This window comes from Musa acuminata, chromosome BXJ1-7 (genome assembly GCF_036884655.1).
Source record: "Musa acuminata AAA Group cultivar baxijiao chromosome BXJ1-7, Cavendish_Baxijiao_AAA, whole genome shotgun sequence".
In the NCBI taxonomy this organism is placed as follows: domain Eukaryota; kingdom Viridiplantae; phylum Streptophyta; class Magnoliopsida; order Zingiberales; family Musaceae; genus Musa; species Musa acuminata.
This window is the reverse complement of record NC_088333.1, coordinates 5,978,941-6,001,785: the sequence shown is the minus strand read 5'-3', so window position 1 is coordinate 6,001,785 and position 22,845 is coordinate 5,978,941. Positions and strand designations below refer to the sequence as shown.

Genomic DNA, 22,845 nt, shown 5'->3' with positions numbered 1-22,845 from the left:
TATCATGGTATTTATTGTTTTTATCTTCTATTATTTCTATCAGTAGCAACCTAAGATGGTGGAAGACAGTGGCATAATAATTGACTTGAGATGCATGTTTTGTCTCCACAAGTGACCATCAACATCAAAGAATAATAGTCTTCAACGCCCAAAGGAGATGAAGGCACAGTGATCATATCATGGAAGACATGAGGTCAATGGAAAGAAAATATTCTAAAATATGTAGGAGTGCAATAAACACAGACAAGTACTGCGGGCTCAAGTAATGGACAGATGGGGTCGGAAAGAATCTAGCTTAAGCTTTGGGTGGCTGGAGAGAGAGAGAGAGAGAGAGGGAGAGAGGGGAAGTCAATTCAAATCTTCAGCGCTTGAATGGTGTGAGCAACGAGCAGGAAGGCCATGTTATGCATTAAATATAAAGATCATGGATCGAAGATAGGAAGAGAGAGAGAGAGAGGCTTTGTTGGGTAGCAATGAAGTGTCGCTCTCAACAGTGATTCAGAATGTGCAACGAGCTGGCACTCACTTCACTCCAAACTCTCTCTCTCTCTCTCTTATCTTCAGATTCTTCTCAGTAACTAGATAAAATATAGATCAGGAAGAAAGGCAGAAGACACATGCATGCACTGGAGGCCTATCGCGACACAAACTGGTGAATCTTCCCAAGGAGAGGAGGGTAGGTTACAGACAGACGCCTGTAACACCGTGGTGATGCATATGGGAGACGAAGCGGTGGCGGATACCGTTGGCAGGAGGGCACGCGGTGTCGGTGGCTTCTGACGCGCCACAAACCTCGCGCTCTCTGTCCTCTGGTTGGTCCCCCTCCCCGTGGGACCCTTCCCCCTGCGTTCGATTCCCTCCTGTAGCAGCACACTGCTCGCATTTATTTCTCTCTCTCTCTCTTCTTACTGTGGGATGCCATGTTGGGATTCTCTGTTTGTCATTTCGCGTTTGTATGTGAAGTCATTTTTTGTCCTAAAAATAATGATTAGAATATAATTTCATTCGATTTAGCATTTCAAATCGACACTCAAACTTCCGAGGAGGCGTTGTAGTTGGTGGCGCCACTCGTTCTATTGCTGAACCCAACTCCACAGATGTTATCGCTAAGGAGGTGGTAACACGTTCCTTCCTTGGATTATTCGAAATATCACTATGAAATGTACTAATCCGATGAATTAATTTGTGGGATCCACTCGTTTGCACTATATGTTGGTCGGGCGTAAGAAAAGACATTAGAGGTGCTTTCGTTAGACCAAACATCAATTAATTATTTGAGATACGTTTTGTCGATGTTTGCTCGCTTCATACAGCAACAGTACCACCCAACTCTGCATACATAAAAGCGTACAACTTGTGGCATTTAACACGTACAGTACGTTTTGTGGACGCAAACCGATGCTTCGCTATCTCTCATGTGGTGCATGCAGCTCCAATCTCCACAGCTGTTTCGTCTCTCTCTCTCTCTCTCTTTCACTCATTTTCCTGTGCATATTATTCAATGTCAACTGAAAAGGCAGGCAGAAAGAGATGGCTGAGTGACATTTCATGGTTGACGCAACGCTCGATGTAAATCTGAAACGTCATTTCATGTGCTTTTTCTCTCTTCTTTTCACGTTATCAGAGGCACGCAGCAACTCCGACAAAGACAGAGAGAGAGAGAGAGAGAGAGAGAGAGAGAGAGAGGGTAGCATCGAGTGTAACAATTCTGTGTTCTTGTTCCTTCTTCCATCATCTACTTTCTATCTTTCTGTAACATGATCCGAAACGTCACTCATGTCTTTATCTCTCTTCGTGACATGAAAACAACAGAGCTAGCGTTAGAAATTATTCTTTTGTTTTTGTATGTATGGAGTGAAACCTAGGCTGGTAAGCAGGCACCAATGAACTCTTCTTTTTCTGCAACCATTCTCCCTATTTTATGCTTCACATATATAAAATGATAATTCTACTTCCAAACAGAGTTTGAGAGTGCCAAGAAGAGATTCAGCAGCAACAGTGTGTCTGAGAGCTGTTCTCTTAAACTGATGTTCTTGAAGTAGTTGATTTTTTAAATGACTACAAGGTTTGCACTAGATGGATACAGAAATCCCACATGTACTGCCTTTGAATATAGCAACAATATGTATCGCCGCATACCGGACTATGATAACCTAAAAAAGACAATAATAGCTCTACTTTTAGGGAAGAACAAGAATTAGTATCAAAGAGTTTAGACAGATAAGTTTGGTAGCCAATCTGCTTGCAGATGGTTCTGGATTGACCAACGATTGATCACATAAAGAGACTTCTGGTTGAGGATTTGTGAGAGATTTCACATGGATGGTGTAGCATGGAGTGCACAGATCGCTCGAAAATGATCTCGAGTTCATAAAAAGCCCCAAACAGCGTTGACTTGGCAGATTCAGAAAAGTAGTAGATCAGCTTAATCGGTATAGAGCTTTTCGTATGGAGGGTTGGCATGCTAAAGATGAGTGCTATAATTGAAAATTCAGCAACAATATAGAGAAATTAACTTATAGCGAAAGCATCCTTTCTCGTTTTAGACGCCATTTTGTTTCGAGTACATTACGAGCTAAATGTTGCTTACCTTCTCTGTTCAGGCCATGGAAGACTTCTCGGAAGTTAATGGCGCTAGGAATGATACCACTTTCCAACATTTCGTGGATAAGTTCCAGTGCATCTTCGGACCTTCCTGATTTGCATAGACAGGTCATGAACATTGAGTAGGTCACAAAATCAGGATATGGGCCTTTGAGTTTCATTCTGCGAAAAATATTCCATGCATCCGAAACCATCCCCATGTTCATAAATCCACGAATGAGTGCCGAATATGTAACTACGGTTGCCTCACAACCATCATCCTTCATCTTCTTAAATATTTTCATTGCCTCAGCAATCTTTTTCTCTTTACAGAAATGAACAATCAAAGATGTATGTATATGAGTGGTTTGTGAAATCCCTGCCCTCTTCATTGTCTCAACCTTATCTAAGGCCTCATCCAAACGACCCTCTCTGAGAAGTGCATGGACAATACTTCCATAGACATACTGATCTCTGGTGCATCCAAGAAGCTCCATATCATCTGCTGCCTTCAGAGCCTCTTCTATTCTGCCTGCTCTGCAGAGAGACTTAACTAGCAAGGAGTAACCAACCTGTGCTGTGAACCCTCTACGACAGAGATTTTTAAGAGATCTTTGAGCATCAACTAATTGCTTGGATTCACACAAACAAGAAAGATAAATATCAAGCATTTCTTTGTCTGGCATGTGTCCTGCACGGATCATTTCTTGGAATATTTTGATTGCTTCATCTGTCTTTCGGCCTTTCTTGCCACACAGAAACACAATAAGATATTTATAAGTACTACCATATGGCTCATAGCCATCTTTCTTCATCTCTTTAAAAGCATCTAAAGCCATTTGAGTTAGACCTGCTTGACCATACTGAGCTATCATAATTGTCCAGGTATTTGGAGTTATTGCTAAATCGCTTCTCCTCATTTCCCGAAAAAGATGTCTCATGTGCTTGAAGTCTTTGGCACTTCCTGCAAGTTTGATGGCCATATTATAGGCTTCGGCTGTGTGAGTATAACCAGTTTTCCTTCCAATCCATGAAAATAATTGCAAAGCTGCACGGCTTTGTCTCTGACTACTACGGAGGACGGCCTCCACTAGTTCTGGTGTAAAGCAAATGGCGCTGCTCTCTAAAACTTCCTGAATTGAGCACCATTCGGTATATGAGGATATAATTCTGCGCACTTCCTTGAGATCAGCATTGCTAAAAGTTGTTGTTTTAACAGATTTCATGTCCTGCTCATCCTGCTTTGGTGAGAAACTTGATACCTCATGCTCATGATCAAGAAACTGATGGCAAGATGATTGACAAGCTGGTTCCTCTTCTAGGCAATATAGTCTGGATGATCTGCATATCTTCTCCACGTTTCTAGCTTTCTCCAACTCTCCAATTTTGGTTAGAGAAGAAATGACCAGATGGAATACTCCATCTTTTGGATTTATCATGGAATTGATCATTTCTTCCAAAAGCTTAAGAGCCTCTAGGGGTTTGGAAACCTTACAAAGTTCATTGATGAACACAGTATAAGCTTTTCTAGTAGGCCTCATCCCGTTCTGCTTCGTGGTTTCAAAAACCTTCCAAGCTTCAGAAATTTTGTTGTTTTGGACATAACCAGCAACCATGGCTGTGATTGCTACAATATCCGGCTTGATACCATTTCTCAACATCTCCTCAGAAAGTTCGCATGCCTTTTGATATCCATCTGATCTAAATAGCCATTGGATCATCTCAGTATAAGTAGAAACCATTGGCTGGCACCCAGATTCTCTCATTTCTTGCAACAACTTTAAGGCCTTTTCTATATCACCTTTTTTAAGGAAACCACTAATCAAACAACCATACAACTTACTGTCGACACCTGAATTTTGCCTCAAGCCCTTCACAATGTCTACAGATTTATCCATCTTGCCTGCCCTGCAAAATCCTTTCACTAAGATGTCATAGGTGTCAGAATCAACAAGGAGGTTTTTCTTCTTGATCTCCTCGAACAGATGTTGTGCTTCTTCAGTTTTCCCAGAAATACAAAAACTCCTCAAGATGCGAGTGTAAACCTCACTTTCTGAGACCTGTGCATTCTTCATCATATCAAGTCCGACCGACCTAACAGCTGCTGCATCACCTGATATCGCTAGACAATCCATAAGCATTTCATATAAGTTTCGCTTGACCGCCATGTTCTTAGAAGTCATTTCTCTGTAAAACTCCATGGCAAGCTCTGGTTTATTCGCACAACATAAAGCTCGAAACATTATTTCATAGACTCCGTTGTCTACTTCACGACCAGATTTCTTCATTGCCTCAAATGTGCGCATAGCTTTGCCGATCTGCTTTGCTTTTCCATACTTCGAGATGAGAATAGTCCATGTCTTGACATCCCTGGGACACGGCTCCTCATCCATTTCATCCACCAACTTCTCCATCAAATCGAAATCCTTAGCCTCGCCGGCTATGTATATCATCACATTGTAGGCCTCTGTCGTGTGGCAAAAGTTTGGCCGCTCCTTGACCCAGTTGAAGAATCGAAGCGCCAAATGGCCGACCTTGAAGCACCTCTTCAACACCTTCTCTACCACATCCGAACTCAAAACCGAATCCAACTCCTCCAAGCGCCGTTCCATGCGAAGCTGAGATTTCTCTGAGCGCACAATGTTCGTGATCTGGTGAACGATCGGGCTGACGTCTTCCAAGTTGGAATTTTGCGGTGGGTTTCGTTCTGAATCACCTGCTCTGAACAGCGTTTCTCCAGCACGGGTTGTACTCGTGCTCTCTTGGGCAATTCGGCAAGCATCTGGGCTACCATCAAAGGAACTAACTGGACGACCAAAGCTGCCATCTTTAGCGAGCAAAACCTGAGTGGAAGCGTGATCAACGGCGGGCTTCTCTTCGGCCTCGACGAGCTGGGAGATCATCTGGTACACGGAAGCAGGGGTGGGTCCTTTCGAGCGGGTCGACGTCTTGCGAGCTGGAGACTTGCTCTTTGCGCGGGTGTTCGAGGACTTCAAGCGATACAACAACAGCCGAGAAGGCGTCGGATTCGTCGACGAGAACAGCTTGCACAGACTGCTCATTTGTTTTCCCGTCGCTGTTGGGTGATCGGGTGGAGGGCGGCACGCGGCGCGGCGCACCAGCGCCACCGCCGTTCGATGATTATGGCGCACTAAGCGGCTGACCCGTTGTAGAAAACGCGTCATAACTTGAACGAATCAGCCGTAAAGATTTTCAGGGGTGATGTTGGACCACCCGCACTTGTAGACCCATCACGCCATATGTCACGTTTGGCATCAACCCTAACGGTTTTCAGGGGTGTCGTAGTCCATCTAAAAGTAATAATAATAATAATTATTATTATTATTATAAAGACTATTTATATAATAAAAGTTGAATGTTTAAAATAAAATAAAATAAAATATTTATGTGATCATATTTTTAGATTCTTGGAACTAAAATCATAAGAAATTATAGTATGAAAATAATCTTTTTTTTATAAAAGAAAGCGAGTATTCTTTGATTTCTCTCTAATGCATCAATCTTCTCTGTTGCTGCATCAATCATCAGATGACCGACGTCTTAATAGTGTGTGATGAGCTTTTAAACGGTTCCCGAGGACAAGTATAGGAACACCAGAACTGATTTCTTCTGACCTCTTCATAGGTCAAATGCATGCAATCGATCAGAGGGCACGAGTAGATAGATGGCTGCGACTCTTCCTTCTGCCTACTTCACCACGAAGAACAGGTCTTGGATCGCCATGTTCCGCTGTTCATGCACCAACCATGATGCGTTGACCTCTTCATCGCATTACTTGATGTGCTCACCGATCCCCCATGATGCGTTGACCTCTCGACCGACGTTTTCTCACGTCGAGCAGCAACACCCACCAAGTCAACGTGCATGCATGTTGCACCGCGCTCCTCCTTGTGCCGACCCAGTCGTTGACCCATCATGCTTCCTGCTCTTGGATCTGCATCTCCAAGAGAAGCTTTCTTGGTCTGCATCTCTTGTTTTGCGAAAGGTTTGTTCTCTTTTGACGTTTGGTTTTAGTCATTCAATGGCATAAGGGACTAAATCATCAAATTTAGATGCTCTTCTGCATGGCATTTGATGTTACCGGTTTACATTCACCGAAGGGAGTTGACAAACTAGGAAGAGGAAGGAGTATCAAAATGGCTTTTGATCGAGTATTGTGCTGACACAAATACCCAGCACAAGGATAAATCACCGTTACGATAACCGTTACAATGATTATAACGGCTGCTATCTCGTATAAGATTTTGGCAGTTGGAAAAAGCAACGAAGTCAACTCCCCAATTGCGCGTTTGTTTGACTCGGGTAAGGCCGGTTGCCGACCGGTAAAATGACCGCTGCGTCCATTTGTTCGTACCTTCGGTTAAATTTACATTTTGGTCCTTATAAGCATGTGAAAATTCATATCTTACCTTAGCCAGGGATGAAATCTCACATGCATCTTCCAATATTTGGATTTTTTGGGTCTTTATGAAAATATTTGTTTTGCATGTGTGTCCCTGAAACCATCAGGTTCGATGATATGCCGACTTGATAGGGATGGGTTTGTAATATCGTATCCTCAGGGGTGTAAATGTAAACTGACTTCGCTTTCTATCTTGTTCCCATTCTTTTTGGTTTGCTTTCCATTTCGATGAGCATCGTTTCTTCCACCACCTCTCATGTCAACTAGCTTTCGGATCGGTGGATTTGGTGCAGATTCGATCTTTTGAAGATTCCTTCTGCCTTCCTCATCGTTACTTGGACTTATTCGTGGTTGTTGATCGATGGACGATTTCGCGTTTTCGGTTTTCTCTGTGCTTTCGTCCTGATTCCTGCCCTTCTTCTTCTATTTCGTTCTTGATCGGGACAATAATTTGAATTTTTCAGAGTTTTTCCTCTTTGGTCGATCATTTACGTGTGTGATTGTGCGAAATAGTCAATCTATTGTCGTATTTCTGGACTTCCAAGCTTCTTCCTCCACTGGGATTGAACGCGTACGGAGGCCAGATTCCGGCTTTTTTAGATCTGTGGATGCTTGTTGGAAGTCCTGACACGAATGCTGCAGAGGAAAAGCGGGGAAAATTGAGCATCGTATCCGATGGGCAACACATGCGTCGGGCCGAGCCTGACGAAGAACGGGTTTTTCCAATCGGTTTCCGCCAGCATTTGGCGCACCCGTTCGGAGAAGGACGTTCTCCCGTCCGCCCACGGCCAGGCTGCCGGCAGTGAGTCCGCTAAAGCTTCATCGGCCACCGATGCCCCCGAACCCGTCAAGATCCCTGGAGTCGACACAAAGCACTCCAGGGTCCCCGAAGTCGTCGGGAATCCGGCGCCGGCAGACCCTTCTAAGAAGCCCACCCAGGTCAAAAGGACCGGGAGCTCAGCCGGCCTTCAGGCTGGCTCAGTGTTGAAGCGCAAGACCGAGAATCTGAAGGACATTTACAGCTTAGGGAAGAAGCTCGGACAGGGACAGTTTGGCACGACCTATCTCTGTGTAGAGAAGGCAAGTGGAAAGGAGTATGCTTGCAAGTCCATCTTGAAGAGGAAGTTGGCCACCGACGATGATGTCGAGGACGTTCGGAGAGAGATCCAGATAATGCACCATTTGTCTGGTCATCCCAACGTCATCTCCATTAAAGGGGCTTACGAAGATGCCGTGGCTGTTCATTTGGTAATGGAGTTGTGTGCTGGTGGTGAGCTGTTCGATAGGATAGTCCAGAAGGGGCACTACACCGAGAGGAAGGCAGCGGAGCTTGCAAGGGTGATTGTGGGCATTGTGGAAGCTTGTCATTCGATGGGCGTCATGCATCGGGATCTCAAGCCCGAAAATTTTCTTTTCGTGAACCAAATGGAGGATGCTTCTCTTAGGACCATTGACTTTGGATTGTCGATATTCTTTCAACCTGGTATGTTCTTTTGCCTTCTCAGCTTATGCTTTAGGCAAATTGTTTCGTCGGTCACAAAATTGTAGTTGGAGGTGCAGATTTATGAATGTAGTTTTACTTGAGACAGATTAATTCAAATGACAACAACCGTTTCCAAGAAAACGATCTTATCTATTTTAATTATGCAAATAGGCTTTGTGATAAATGCAACTCGACCCTTGATGCAACAATATGAAATGACTTGACCCTTGTTAGAGATGCTTTCTTTTTCCTTACTGATCTGTAAGAACATTCATGTTACTTGTTATCCTTCCATGTTGAATTGAGATACTAATTTATTGATCTCAAGTTAGTATCTTGTGTTTCTTTAGCTTGCACCATCATCTTTCTCTTCAGTCCATTTGGGGAGCCCGGTAATCCTTTACTTGTAAGCAAGTAGGATACTAGAGTTTATATGCAATAATTTGGCTTTTAGATGAGATCATAGAGCTTAAGAAATTTAGCTTGGTAACGAAACAGGGACTACACAAAAATAGCCTTTCTATTTTGGCGGTAAGGGAGTCTTGTGTTTCTTTATCTTGCACCATCATATTTCTCTTCAGTCCATTTGGCAAGCTTAGTAATCCTTAGTTGACTTATAGGCAAGCAGAGGACTCCAGTTATTTGGATCATTAAGGGGCAGTTTTGTTGGAACACCAAGGGTCACATTTGTTCCTCCAGAACTATTGTATTTTATTCTGACCCTTAATTGTGTTACCATGTTAATTAAGCAGTCTAAGGGACAACAGAAAATTGGTGGCTTCCATTTATCTTTACTGGAAAATGGTTAAAGAAGACTTCTCTTCAGCATAGATTGTAGTCAATCAAGTTTATGGGCTACTAGCTAAGAACATGATACTTCTCTGGAAGCCATTAACGTATTCATTTCCATGCATCAGATCTCCAGTTTGGTCGGATGTATAATGTTCACATAACAGGGTACACAATTTTCAGCTTCAAAGCAGAGCTGATATCTACTTGGAGTTATCAGTACCTTGATTTGATCAGGTTGAGGGAATTGTTTTTGCTATTTTTTCAATTACATTTGTTGTAAAATCCACCTGAGATTAGCAGAATAGTTCATAATTTTAACTTGATTCTGTGGTAGCATAATTATCCATAATATGTACACAAAAAATGAACTACAATGAAGATATATTCTGCTTTTGTTTCTTTTTTGTGAAATCTCTGGCTGCAATTAGATGAGTGTGTGCTTCGATGGAAGTAAATTGTTTTTTCTTTCAAATAACATCACTTTAGTTTCTTGTTTTATTAAAGAAGAGGGACATTATGGCTTGTTGTGGTTGTAATGTGGAAGAGGAAGCATTATGATAATATATCACATATAACACCCACGTTCTTTATTATAATGTAACTTTTTAAGGAAGTTTAAATCAATTAAATCTAAATCCTTGAGCCATATTGTTTACTTACTCATTTTATGCTGATACTTGTCAACAATCTTTCTTTAGCTGTTCACAAACTGGTCGATCTTTTCTTTCAGGGGAAGTATTTAATGATGTGGTTGGTAGTCCTTACTATGTTGCGCCAGAAGTCCTGAAGAAACGTTATGGTCCAGAGTCAGATGTTTGGAGTGCTGGAATTATCATCTACATTCTGCTTAGTGGTGTACCTCCATTTTGGGCTGGTGAGAAATTTGACGTTAACTAATTGCTCATTTTATCCTACAATGACTACACTTCTCAGTTCATAATTTTATAAGCACATGATTGTTTTGTATGTCATTGTGTGTATCACATACCCATATAGTGAGTACCAAGAACATATGCTTGTACTATCCTTCAACTATTTGATACTTCTTGTTTTCATGTCCAGAATCTGAGCAAGGTATATTTGAGGAGGTTTTGCATGGTAAACTTGACTTCCAATCAGATCCATGGCCTAGTATCTCAGAAAGTGCAAAAGATCTTGTAAGGAGAATGCTTGTTAGAGACCCTAGTAAGCGATTAACTGCCCATGAAGTACTGTGTAAGTTTTTTACCTTTCTGGCCTCAAATTTTAGATTATTATATTGTCAGAAACTATGGATTATCTCTCAGTGAAGAACATCTACGGCTTGCTATTAACTCAATTTTTTTCCAAGAACACATCATAGCGTACAATGAATAAATAATTACAGTATATCAACGAACCATCACTTATATCTCATATATATCTCAAAAGGCTTTAGAGTGACTTATTTCCTTGCGACTGCTTTGTCTTTATTCACATATAATCATGCTATCCCGTTGGCTTTAATCAAACAATTTCACCTATGGATGTTTAAGTTGCTTTAGAGTGATTTCTTTTCTTGCAGGTCATCCTTGGGTTCAGATTGATGGTGTGGCTCCTGATAAGCCTCTGGATTCTGCAGTTCTCTCTCGCCTGAAACATTTCTCAGCAATGAACAAGCTCAAAAAGATGGCCTTGAGGGTAAGGTTTCTAATGCCTGAAATTTTTGTAATTATGAAGAAAATATATTTGTCTTGTATACAACTTTTAGATATATCAGAAAAGTTTTATACATATGATGCAGTGAAAAGTTTATGGGTGTTCAAGACTACCTGATTAGGACAATCTGGGACTTATGTCATGAAAGTTAGCTGCACTGGAGAACAATGTTCCTACTGAGTTGAACTTGCTTCGTAATTAATTGTAATTGAATTATTTTGATGGTAAACTAGAAATTTGCTAAACCACATATCTGCAAAAGCATACCTGTTTCACAATCTACATATCTTTTTCCAATATTTACTCTTCCTTTTTCTGTGATTTGATGTGTAATAATGTGCTTCAAAGAAAAAGGATTCCTTCAAATCTTCAACATTGAATTGTACAATTTAATGAATAATAGTGCAAGCCATAGCTGCCATACAAACTTAAGTTTCAGGCTCTGAAACCGCTTTAATTTGAAAACATACTAGACATTTGAGTGTCTGTATTCATGTGCTTCATCCAGTGAATATTGGCATAAAATGATACACATTCTATATTTTATTGTTTTTTATGCAGGTTATTGCTTCAAACCTATCTGAGGATGAAATTGCTGGCCTGAAGGAGATGTTTAAGATGATAGACACAGATAATAGTGGACAGATAACTTTTGAAGAACTCAAGGTTGGATTAGAAAGAGTGGGTGCCAAACTTAAGGAATCAGAAATTTATGCACTTATGCAAGCAGTAAGTGTCAGTTTCTTTTCATTTTATAATTTAATCAATGTTGTTGTCGAAGGTTGACTAAATATGTCATTACCTTTTGAATTGTAGTATTGGTCTTATAAAAAAATCAACTAAAGTTAAATAACTACCTATTAAAGTGTAATTTACTATTTTTGTTGTAAAAAGTCCAACAGAAGTTATTTAAACTACATTATAAGTCAATCTTGTTAGGGAAGGGGAAAATGTGAACAGAGGTGGTGCAAACAGCAGGGCTAAGGCCTCTTCTTTTAGAATCATACTATTTTTGATTCATGTATTATAGATAATAACAAATGAGTGATCCCTAATGCAAAAGATGAATCTGTCAGACCAAAATTTATTGATAATTGCGATTTAGCACAATTAATTTTTTGTCCTTTCTCTTTGTACCACTGTTAGTTTGTATGTTTCTTTGTATCCTCTTTGTTATGCAACTACATCATCCATGCAAGTATTATTTTTCAAAACAAATCTAGTTTTTATATTTTAAAAATTAGATAAAATGTGGATATGGAAATATAAAGATGTAGTACCTAATGTAATGCACATTTAATAGTCATATATTTGTGACAATTTACGATGCGTACTCAAAACTCTTTCTTGAACATTGTACTACCTGTGAAGTTATGAACGTTTCAACTTTCTAAGTTGTCATCTCAAGTAAGATTTTACATCCATCACAACTTTTTTTTTTTTCGATCCATCTATCACAACTTTAAGCTAGTTTTGCTAATTAATTGATAACACCTTATACACTGGGTGTTTAAACTTCTTTCTGGTTTAGAGTTTTCTACCGTAACACATGTTTCTGTGATAGACTCTAGAAACTTGAGGAAAATTTAGCATATTCTATTGGAAACCATGTTCAGGGCACTTTCTGTCCTTAAAATAGTTGTTACATGTCCATGTGCAAAACATTTAACAAGAAGAGATAATTTACCAAACATAATAATGAAACTTCTTCATTTTTGCTTATCCCTCTTTTCTCCAAAACTATAAATTGCAGGCAGATGTTGATAACAGTGGTACTATAGATTATGATGAGTTTATTGCTGCTACATTACATCTAAACAAGATAGAGAAGGAGGACCACTTATTTGCAGCCTTCCAATATTTTGATAAAGATGGAAGCGGTTATATAACTGCGGACGAGTTGCAACAGGCTTGCGAAGAATTTGGTATGGGGGATGTCCGGCTAGAGGAAATGATCAGAGAAGCAGATCAAGATAATGTATATAACTTAGTCAGCCATCATTTCATTTATGAATCTTGAAATGCTACTGGGGATTGCATCTGCTCAATTTTTGAATCCTTGTTGCAGGATGGTCGCATAGATTACAACGAATTCGTGGCAATGATGCAAAAAGGAAATACTACTGTCATTGGCAAAAAGGGATTACAAAGTAACTTCAGCATTGGTTTTAGGGAGGCTCTGAAGCTTGGTTAAGAATGTACTGATGTAATTTTCTTGATTTTTTTTCTCCTCTTTGTTTCTTCTATATTATCCTTCCTTGTGTTTGTTATAATCAATACAAATAGTCGGGATCGGAAGCTCTTTCTTTGCCGTCTCCTCATTGAGATAACACTACTTGTAAAAATCCAACTTTTTCTCATCCATTATCTAATGTTTGGACTTTCCAACTTCAATGTATGTGAACAAAATGGCAGTGGCACTAGCCCTCAGTAGTTAAATTCTTGTTTCACATGGAAGTTCACTTTTCTAGATGACATTAACATCAGAATGTTCTACTAGTTCTTAGCATTTAATTGAGTTGCACTAATGTTGGTCACTTTTGATCCCCATATATGGTCACAGTGTACTGTTTGGATCATGGTGGACCTGTTCTTGCCTCAGTTTAATATGCTCAGCATGTACTCTCTATTTTTCTTGTTAATGGCAGTAATATATTTTCCAAAGAACTATGAATCCAGTTAGATATATTCATCAAATCTATTATTTCCTGTCTCCTGATCAGTGACGCTTCATATTTGTTCTTGGATTCAGTATGAAAATGATCTCTGTTTATGTGAAAACAGCCTTGCCAAAGGAAGATTTTGTGATGTCCATGTCACAAGTGCAGGAAATTCTAATAAAGGAACAACCACCATTGGATATCATAAGATAGGAACTTAAGGTGAACCCATTGCTACCATCATTCAAGGAACAACAGCTGCAAGAACCAGAATGACATGCAAAGCATAGAGGTAGAGGATATACTATTTGAGTCATAAGACCCATAATGCACAATTTAAAGCCAATTCTTGGATCAGTAAAATTGCATTAACATGTTCCTTCAAACCCGCTGGTGTTTGAGTTTCTTGTGGTCAAGCATGATCTTACCTTCTTCTTTTGGCCTTTTCACCACCTAATTAAATGTGATCACAAAGTAAAAGCAATGTCAACTGTGAAATCTAATTATATGTATACAATCCAGAAGAAATTTTTGAAAGTTCAATTCACCCCATTATATCTTTCAAGTTCTAAGATCTCCATCAATGTTAACCCTAAAGTATTAGATGATATTTTGAATCCTGATAAGTGAATTTGATATATCATCATCATGATTAATATTTTAAATATAAATTTATAAATATAAGTAGGTCTGATTATAAAGGGATAATTTGAAAATAATAATAATAATGAGGAGGAGGAGGAGGAGGAGAAAGAAGAATAGGGTATTTATATCTAATTATAAAGGGATAATATGAAAATATATAAAATAAAATAAAATAAAATTATAAATAGTAAAAATGGGTTATAAATAATAATCTCCTAAAACAATTTAAAAACATGACATATTATCTTAAGTTTATTTATTTTTCGAGTTATTGTTAAGAAACTGATCCCAAAATACGACCAGGATGATTCCTCCCCGAGTACTAGTATCGAAAACCTGATAGAAAATTTTAAAAATTAAAAAAAATCTGATTTTTTAAGCACATGTTGAGGATCAAACTACACTCAGTTCGATTCGGTCATATGGTATGTATGAAAATTATCCTTAACTCGCAATCATAAACAAAAATTAAATATTGTAGAGGGGTGTCATCATTGAGCCTGATTTAGATTGAAGTAGGGAAGTTTGTGTGTGTTGCCAACTAACAACTACCTACAACCTTCTCAATTAGCATTCATACACAAACCTCACAGTTCTAATGACAATTACATCATCATCAAAACTTCGAACCCTCGTGTTTGATTTGGCAACCTTTATTATTATTATCATCTTCATCTTCATCTTGCATTTGAGCACCATTTTTCTAATTATATACAATTATTATTATTATTATTATTTATATATTGGTTTTGACCACGAATGTGGACACGAAGTGTCTTTTCGTCCGCCTCATGTTTTGCTGCTCTGACCAAGCAAATCTTCACCAAAGTCAGACTACTGTTGTATCCACATCCACTCTTTCTTCCTCCCTTTGCATCGGCCGTCACCCTCTTTTCAACGCAATCCCTGCCCGCAGCAACTAAACCCATCGCTCATACTTTTGTTGACTTCTTAATGTGGAGAGTTTCTTCACAAGATTGCCGATGGAGTGCGTTGTTGTGGTAATATTTTGACTGTTTTCTGGATTAGTTTTTCTTCTTCTTCTTCTTCTTCTTCTTCTTCTTCTTTTATGTCAACCATCAGATTCAGAAAGCAAAAGGCAACAAAACATTCAAGCATCTAACTTGTGAGACCATCTCCATTACAAGTCAACAGTCATGTGCCAATGTTGACCATGGACTTCTGACTTTTCAACACCCGACCCAACCACTATCAAGCTACCGACATACACGATGGCCCATAATTCTATAAGAGAGGTCGAGGACGATAGGGTGCGATGGAACGGCGACAGTGCAACATCGGCACCACACCATGCCTTCCTCCTCCAGAAGAGAGCTCCAGGGCCCAAGGCCTCCGCCACTCAAGGTGAGCAGGGATTCGTGCAGAGTCAAGAAACCAGCAACGGCGGCAGCTCTCTCTCGGGGCGAGCACGAGCACGAGCACCGCGAGCCGGTCGTCGTCTACCTGCACACGCCCAAGGTCTTCCACACCAGGCCCCAAGATTTCATGAGCCTGGTGCAACGGCTGACGGGGAAGTCATCTTCTTCGAGCTCTTCTCGCTGTAGAACCGGCTCCGATCTCGACCAGAGAGGCGCCGGAATGGACTCTCTGAATGATACTGGCGTGGGACAGAACGTCGGAGCTGGTGAAGGTGGAGACCCGTTGCTGCTCACGCTGGGCCAGTTCTCTTCCATGTCTTCCGTTCCTTCACCGATCTTATCTCCGAGTCTCTTCTTTTGTTCTCCGAATACGCAGGCATGCTTGCAGGATCTTAGTCCATTATTTTGAAGGCACATATCCACTGTAAATTGTTGGATGCATATCTATGTATGAACGATCAATGTTCTCCTTCTCCTGTAAGAATCCTCAGATCAGCAGTGAAGAAGAATTATGAGGAGGCCTCTAATTCTGATGCATACAACTCTCGGATATCTTTTCCTTGTAAGCATGCAGTGTTAAAATAAAGAGATAAATGAGTTGTAGAAGAAGAAGTTGAATGTTATTGACATATCCTCCGTCCTTATATACAGGTTAGAAGGAGAAGTTTCCTCAACGGGTTAGAGGATTTCCCTCAACAGAGTAGAGAGATTTCCTCAACAGTTAGGGAAATCTCATCTACTTATCATGCCCCCGCAAGATGGTGCTCCTATCAAGGAGGCCAATCTTGGACTGATGTAATGCAAACAGCTTACGAGCTATAGGCTTCGTAAGTGAGTCGGCCAATTGATCAGCTGTATGAACATGAGAAACACGGAGTTGACGGCGGACAACTTGATCACGTACAAAGTGGAAGTCAATAGCAATATGTTTCATGCGGGAGTGGAATACCGGATTAGCGCACAGATAGGTAGCTCCAATATTATCACAATATATTGTAGGAGTGGAATCGATGTTGAGTTCTTGGAGAAGATTCGTGATCCAATTGAGTTCTGCAGTGGTAGCGGCAATGGCACGGTATTCCGCTTCAGTTGTAGACCGGGCGACTGTCTTTTGCTTCTTAGAACTCCAACTGATTGGATGAGCACCAAGGAAGATAATATACCCCGATGTGGATGTTCTATCATCAAGGTTGCCCGCCCAATCAGCATCGGCAAATGCATGAAGACGAAGTGGAGAGTGTTTACGAAAAAAGAGTCCATGATTTAGAGTCCCTTTAAGATATCGTAGAAGTCTCTTGACCGCAGACCAGTGTAGAGTAGATGGTTGCTGCATAAACTGTGATAATTTGTTCACAGCAAATGAGATGTCTGGACGCGTGAGAGCTAAGTATTGTAAAGAGCCAACAACTTGGCGGTATTGAGTGGGTTCCGTAGCAGGACTTCCATCTGATAATTTGAGAGAACCGCTAGTAGAGATGGGGGTTGTAACTGCATTTGCATCCGCATGTTTGTCTTTAATAACAAATCTTGAATGTACTTGCGTTGTGATAAAAGGAGACCGGAAGATGTGAAGGTAGCTTCGACGCCCAAAAAGTAGCTCAAGGGTCCGAGATCCTTAAGCGAGAATCGAGCTGCCAGCTGTTTGACGAACGCTTGGATGCTGGCGGGATTGTTGCCTGTGACAATAATATCATCCACATATACCAGAATATACATTGTGTTTCCATGATGATGTCGCAGAAACAACGAAGTGTCAGATTTGGAGTTAAGAAAGCCGACAGAAGTCAAAAATGAGCTAAGTTGAGTGTACCAAGCTCTCGGAGCCTGACGAAGTCCATAAATGGCTTTCCGAAGTTTGCAAACATGCTGTGGATACTGAGGATGAGTAAAACCGGGGGGTTGTTGCATAAAAACATCTTCAGATAGAGATCCTTGTAGAAAGGCATTATTAACATCCAATTGTCGTAATTGCCAGCCTTTAGTGGTAGCCAGACTCAAGATAAGCCGGATTGTAGTGGGTTTAACAACAGGACTAAACGTCTCAGTGAAATCAACTCCAGGTCGTTGATGGAACCCTTTGGCGACCAGGCGTGCCTTATATCGAGCAACTGAGCCATCTGGGTTCCGCTTAATTCTAAAGACCCACTTACACCCGATGATGTTTTGTGAAGGATGAAAAGGAATTAGATCCCATGTTGAATTATGGAGGAGGGCATTATATTCCTCGCTCATGGCAATACGCCAATGCGGAGATTTTTGGGCTTGAGTGAAGGTGGTGGGTTCAATGTTGGGGGATGAGGAATTCATGACAGCTTGTAGGTTAAGTACTTGACGAGGTTTAAAAATACCATGCTTAGAGCGAGTGGTCATAGGATGATTGGAGATGACAGGATTAGGAGGTAATGTTGGGTGAGGATCAGTGGCACAAGCCGGGTCAAGTGGAGACACGTCAGGGGCACTTGGGCGAGAAGGAGGTAAAGAGGATGGTTGTGTTTCGGAACATATTGCCCCATCAATTGGAGAAGAGTGGAGTGGAGTAGGAACAGAGGAAACGGGCAAGTGTTGAACTGGAGTGATATAGTGCGGATCAGGAGGGGAGGAAGTAGACGAAGACATGGGAGGCTCGTCCGATTGATCCGAAGGTATACTCCAGTGAGATAGTGAAGTGGTCCGTATGGCAGGATATGGAAGGGTTTGGAAAGGAAAGTTAGACTCAACAAAGATAACGTGACGTGATACAAAGATTTTGTGAGTGTGGAGATTATAGCAGCGGAAAGCATTATGGTCAAGTGAGTAACCAATAAAGACGCAAGGAGAAGATCGGGATGTTAACTTATGAGAGGCATAGGGACGTAACCAAGGATAACATAAACAACCGAACACGCGGAGTTTACGAAGGTTAGGGGGTTTGTGGAACAGTGTGTCAAAGGGGGACTGGTGTTGTAGAACTGGTGTAGGCATCCGATTAATTAGGTAGACAGCAGTTTGAAAGGCTGCTGTCCAGAAAGTTGAAGGCATGGAAGCCTGATGTAAAAGTGTGAGTCCAGTTTCTACTATATGCCGATGTTTGCGTTCGGCAGAACCAACTAGTTGAGGAGTATGTGGAGGAGACTTGAGGTGTTGAATGCCACAAGCTGAGAGATGAGACGCCAGGGCTTGATATTCACCGCCACCATCAGAGTAGACTGTTTTAATGGTAGACTGAAAATAGTTTTCGACCAACTTCTGGAAAGTGGAAAAAACGCGAGAAACGTCAGATTTATGAGAAAGAGGATATATCCATGTGTACTTGGAGAAGTGATCTACAAAAATAACATAAAATCGAAACTTATCAAAAGATAAGATTGGAGCAGGACCCCAAACATCAGTATATATAATTTCAAAAGGTTTAGAGGAGGAAATTGAAGATGAACCAAAAGGCTGCCGATGACTCTTATTACTAAGACAAGCATCACAATGCATCAGAGAATTAGGGGACTTAAAAAGAGGAAGAGAGTGACAAGATAATAATTTCTGCTGAATAAAGGGTGAGGGATGGCCAAGCCGACGATGCCACACATCAACTGGAGCCGCAACAGAAGAATGAACAGTGGGCTGGGTCATTCGAGAGGCTGACGGCCATTCATAAATGTTGTCTTTATTCGGGCCTTGGACCAATGATGCCCCCGTGCTCAAATCCTTAACAAGAAATGAATCAGGAAAGAATTCAATGGAAGTATTGTTATGTTTGCAAAATTGAGAAACAGAAATGAGGTTGCGTTTAATATGAGGGGCGCATAAAACATCATCGAGAGTAAATGTATTAGAGTCAGAATTAAGCGTTGTGGAACCAGTATGAGTTATAGAAAGTCCTTTACCATCACCGATGATGATATCTTCATTGCCGCCATAGGGATTGTGAAGAGACAAATTCTGAAGATCAGCGGTGATGTGATGAGAGGCACCAGAGTCGACAATCCAGTTGGACTAGCTAGGTGTCGGAGTAGTTAGGAGATTTGCCTGTGGCCAGTGTGACGGAGTAGGGAGGCGGAGACGAGACCGGCAAACTTTAGCGGAATGGCCGACTTTGTCACACAGTTGGCAAACGACCCATCTCTGATGGCTCGGTAGGGCAGGACGCCAAGACGGATGATGGCTAGAGTCGCCACTTTGCGAGAAGGGATGACTAGGAGGATAGGAGGGGTGTTGCATGGAACTCACAGAATCAAGAGGCGTAGTAGCCAAACCTTGGGTGATGTTCGGTGAGTACCGAGTGTTCTTCCGTTTAGACTTGTGACTGACTTGAGCTGTGACAGTTGATCCAGGCAGTTTGTCCGCACGCTTCAAAGACATCTCGTAGTCAGTCAACTTATCATAGAGATCTTCAAAAGAGATTGGCGAGTCGCGTGCCCGAATTGCAGCAGCCAATTCTTTGTAGTCGGTGTCGAGACCATTGAGGGTATGAATGACAACCTCTTCATCACATAGGAAATGACCTATCAAGGCCAAGTCATCGATGATAACCTTGATAAGTTGTAAATAATCAGAGATAGTACTTCCCTCTTGTTTTGTCTCCATAAGCTTGGATAGAAGACTGAGCTTGCGAGTACGCGAATGATTTGCCAGGGTGGTTTGCAGTTTAGACCATGCATCGGCAGCTGTCACACATGAAGATATCAAGGGAGCAACGGATCCAGCAACTGAAGCTTGAATGGCTTGGAGAATGAGACGATCTTGACGTAGCCACAGTTTGTGAGCTGGATTGGGTACTGGATTAGGATCACCGGGGATGTTGAGCATGGCCGGAGGACAACTGAAAGAACCATCAACGTAACCTAACAAATCATATCCAAATAAAAGATTAGAGAATTGAGCTCGCCAGGACGCATAGTTGCCACCCTTTGATAACTTAAAGGGGATTAGCGTGGCAGCATTGATGGAGATAAGCCCTGTAGAAGAACAAGAAGTGGGAGTCCCTACAGGAACTGAAACATCAGAAGAAGTGAACGAAGACATTTTCCTTCTTTTTTTTTTTCTTTTTTTTTTTTTTTTCAGAAGAAGGCAGCGAACCTTGTGTGATACTCAGGTCACACAAGGTGGAGAATGAGGGAGGGGGCTGCTGCTATAGATTGCTTGCTGTAGCAGATTGAGCAATCTACAACAGTGCCAAAAGCTGCCGGCAGCTGCTGTGGATTGCTGCTTGCTGCTGCAGATTGTAGGGACTGCAGTTCGCCGGGAGATGGCTGCAAAAACTACAGCGGTACTCAAGACTGCAGTTCGCTGCTGTGGATTGCTGCTTGCTGCAGCAGATTGTAGAGGCTGCAGTTCGCCGGAAGATGGCTGCGAAAACTACAGCGGTACTCAAGACTGCGGTTCGCCGGAAAATGACCGCAAAAATCTGCAGCAGTACTCAAGGAAACTGCAGTGAGAGAAATCTGTAGCAATTAGGTGTATAGAGAAAAGCGGCAATGAAAGCTGCTGCGATAGAGGAAGGAAGATGCAGCGGTTGCGGCTGCTGCTGGCCGGGAAGTGGCTGCGACAGCGAAGGAGGAAGACGCGAGAAAGACACCGTCGTTCGACGTTCGTCGCTATTAAGGAGGAAGACACCGCCGTTGAGGAGGCGCCGTTGTGTAGAGGGAAACGGCAGCGAAAGCTGCTGCGGTAGAGGAAGATGCAGCAGTTGCGACAGCTACTGGCCGGAGAAGTGCAGGAGGCGGCTGCTGCGATAGAGGAAGATGCAGCAGTTGCGACTGCTACTGGCCGGAGAAGTGCAGGAGGCGGCTGATGTCTTCTCTGGTGCTGCCCAACGTGGGGCTGAAGGACCACGTTGTCCTTCCGGCGAAGAAGAAGGAAGAGGAAGGTGCAGCAGTTGCGACTGCTACTGGCCGGGAAGCGAGGAAGACACCGTTGTTCGCCGTTCACTGCTATTGAGGAGAGAATGTTTTCCTCCTTGCGTGACGGCGACGGAGAGTGTCTGCTGTAGGCAGCAAATAGGAGAGTGCTTCTTCAATGACTCCGCTTGAGGCAGCGTGCTACTGTGGCCGCTTGGCTAACACATGGCGATGCTGCTGTCGCCAAGAGGAGCTGGCTCTGATACCATGTTAAAATAAAGAGATAAATGAGTTGTAGAAGAAGAAGTTGAATGTTATTGACATATCCTCCGTCCTTATATACAGGTTAGAAGGAGAAATTTCCTCAACGGGTTAGAGGATTTCCCTCAACAGAGTAGAGAGATTTCCTCAACAGTTAGGGAAATCTCATCTACTTATCATGCAGCTCATCTTTCAGAAAACCCCATAAGAGATCACTGACACCAATCACAGTCTTATCTTTCTTGCTTTTGCAATCAAAACATCATGTATGATATTTGTTTACTCATTGAAGTGATATGAAAAGCCAAAATCTCAAACGATCGATCTCATTCAGTTCATTCTCCTCTTGCATACCGAGTCCCACAATTGCAGCTGGAATTCTCCTTGTTTCTTGGGCAGGGCATCTGAGAAGAAACTGCCACATCTGCAAATGAACTTGAAGAACAAAGAAGTAGCCCTTTCGGCTGGAACAAATTGATTTGTTCCAATTCTCGAAATGATTGATATGTATATGTTGGAACTCCATTGAATTACATATGATCGAGAAGGAAAAGGGGACAAGTTAAGAGAAATTTTATATGCTAAGATCTTGGTAAGAGATAGAGAGGGAAAATTTCTCTACTGAGACATCCGAATTGATTATATTAAAGACAAGGAGACGAGCTCAAGCCTAAGATGGAAGACGAGGAACGTGGACCGGTTACCTGAGGTGGTGAAAAGGTTGAAGAAGCACTAGTCTTGGAACGTAGGGTTTGAAATCAAGGAAAAGGAATAAGGATCATCAGAGTTTTTCTAACCACAGACGCCGAGTTAGAGAACGCATAGGAAAACCGGAGAAGATTGTGCAGATAGAGATACAGATAATACGATTAATAAATAATAAAAGCATGAGAACCATTGATCATTAATGATCACATGCCTCAACTTTCCTATACACCTCTTGGTTGATATCTCGAGCCATGCCTCTACATTAATGACTGACAGCAAACCATATTGCTCGGTGCCCAAATATAAAAACTACGTCCCGACTTGCATTGGCTTAAGCATCGGAGGGATGGAGCCAAGAAACCTATTGTGCAAGACTTCCGGTGACCAGACCTCACAGCAAGGGAAACCTCTGTTCCTTTACCTC

The 22,845-nt window shown here is 41.7% G+C and overlaps 3 protein-coding genes across 3 annotated transcripts; 2 read left to right on the top strand and 1 right to left on the bottom strand.

Annotated features, from left to right (window-relative positions):
• Positions 1-2,451: 2,451 nt before the first annotated feature.
• On the bottom strand, positions 2,452-5,780 carry LOC135678448 (putative pentatricopeptide repeat-containing protein At5g06400, mitochondrial). The gene has a single exon (XM_065191289.1). The coding sequence runs from the start codon at positions 5,766-5,768 to the stop codon at positions 2,517-2,519; it is 3,252 nt and encodes a 1,083-aa protein (XP_065047361.1). The 5' UTR covers positions 5,769-5,780; the 3' UTR covers positions 2,452-2,516.
• Positions 5,781-7,225: 1,445 nt separating this feature from the next.
• Positions 7,226-13,415, top strand: LOC135678446 (calcium-dependent protein kinase 10-like). The gene is made up of 7 exons (XM_065191288.1): positions 7,226-8,489; positions 10,012-10,155; positions 10,344-10,496; positions 10,825-10,940; positions 11,520-11,687; positions 12,712-12,936; positions 13,027-13,415. The coding sequence occupies exons 1-7, from the start codon at positions 7,682-7,684 to the stop codon at positions 13,150-13,152; spliced, it is 1,740 nt and encodes a 579-aa protein (XP_065047360.1). The 5' UTR covers positions 7,226-7,681; the 3' UTR covers positions 13,153-13,415.
• Positions 13,416-15,574: 2,159 nt separating this feature from the next.
• Positions 15,575-16,051, top strand: LOC135680111 (VQ motif-containing protein 20-like). Its single transcript, XM_065194098.1, has one exon. The coding sequence runs from the start codon at positions 15,575-15,577 to the stop codon at positions 16,049-16,051; it is 477 nt and encodes a 158-aa protein (XP_065050170.1).
• Positions 16,052-22,845: the final 6,794 nt, after the last annotated feature.

Bases quoted from the DNA above. Each gene is read 5' to 3' on its own strand.
- LOC135680111 (XM_065194098.1), top strand. From the start codon at position 15,575: ATGCCTTCCTCCTCCAGAAGAGAGCTCCAGGGCCCAAGGCCTCCGCCA.
- LOC135678448 (XM_065191289.1), bottom strand. From the start codon at position 5,768: ATGACGCGTTTTCTACAACGGGTCAGCCGCTTAGTGCGCCATAATCAT.
- LOC135678446 (XM_065191288.1), top strand. From the start codon at position 7,682: ATGGGCAACACATGCGTCGGGCCGAGCCTGACGAAGAACGGGTTTTTC. The intron at 11,688-12,711 runs GTAAGTGTCAGT...TATAAATTGCAG, and splicing joins TTTATGCACTTATGCAAGCA to GCAGATGTTGATAACAGTGG. The intron at 12,937-13,026 runs GTATATAACTTA...TCCTTGTTGCAG, and splicing joins GAGAAGCAGATCAAGATAAT to GATGGTCGCATAGATTACAA.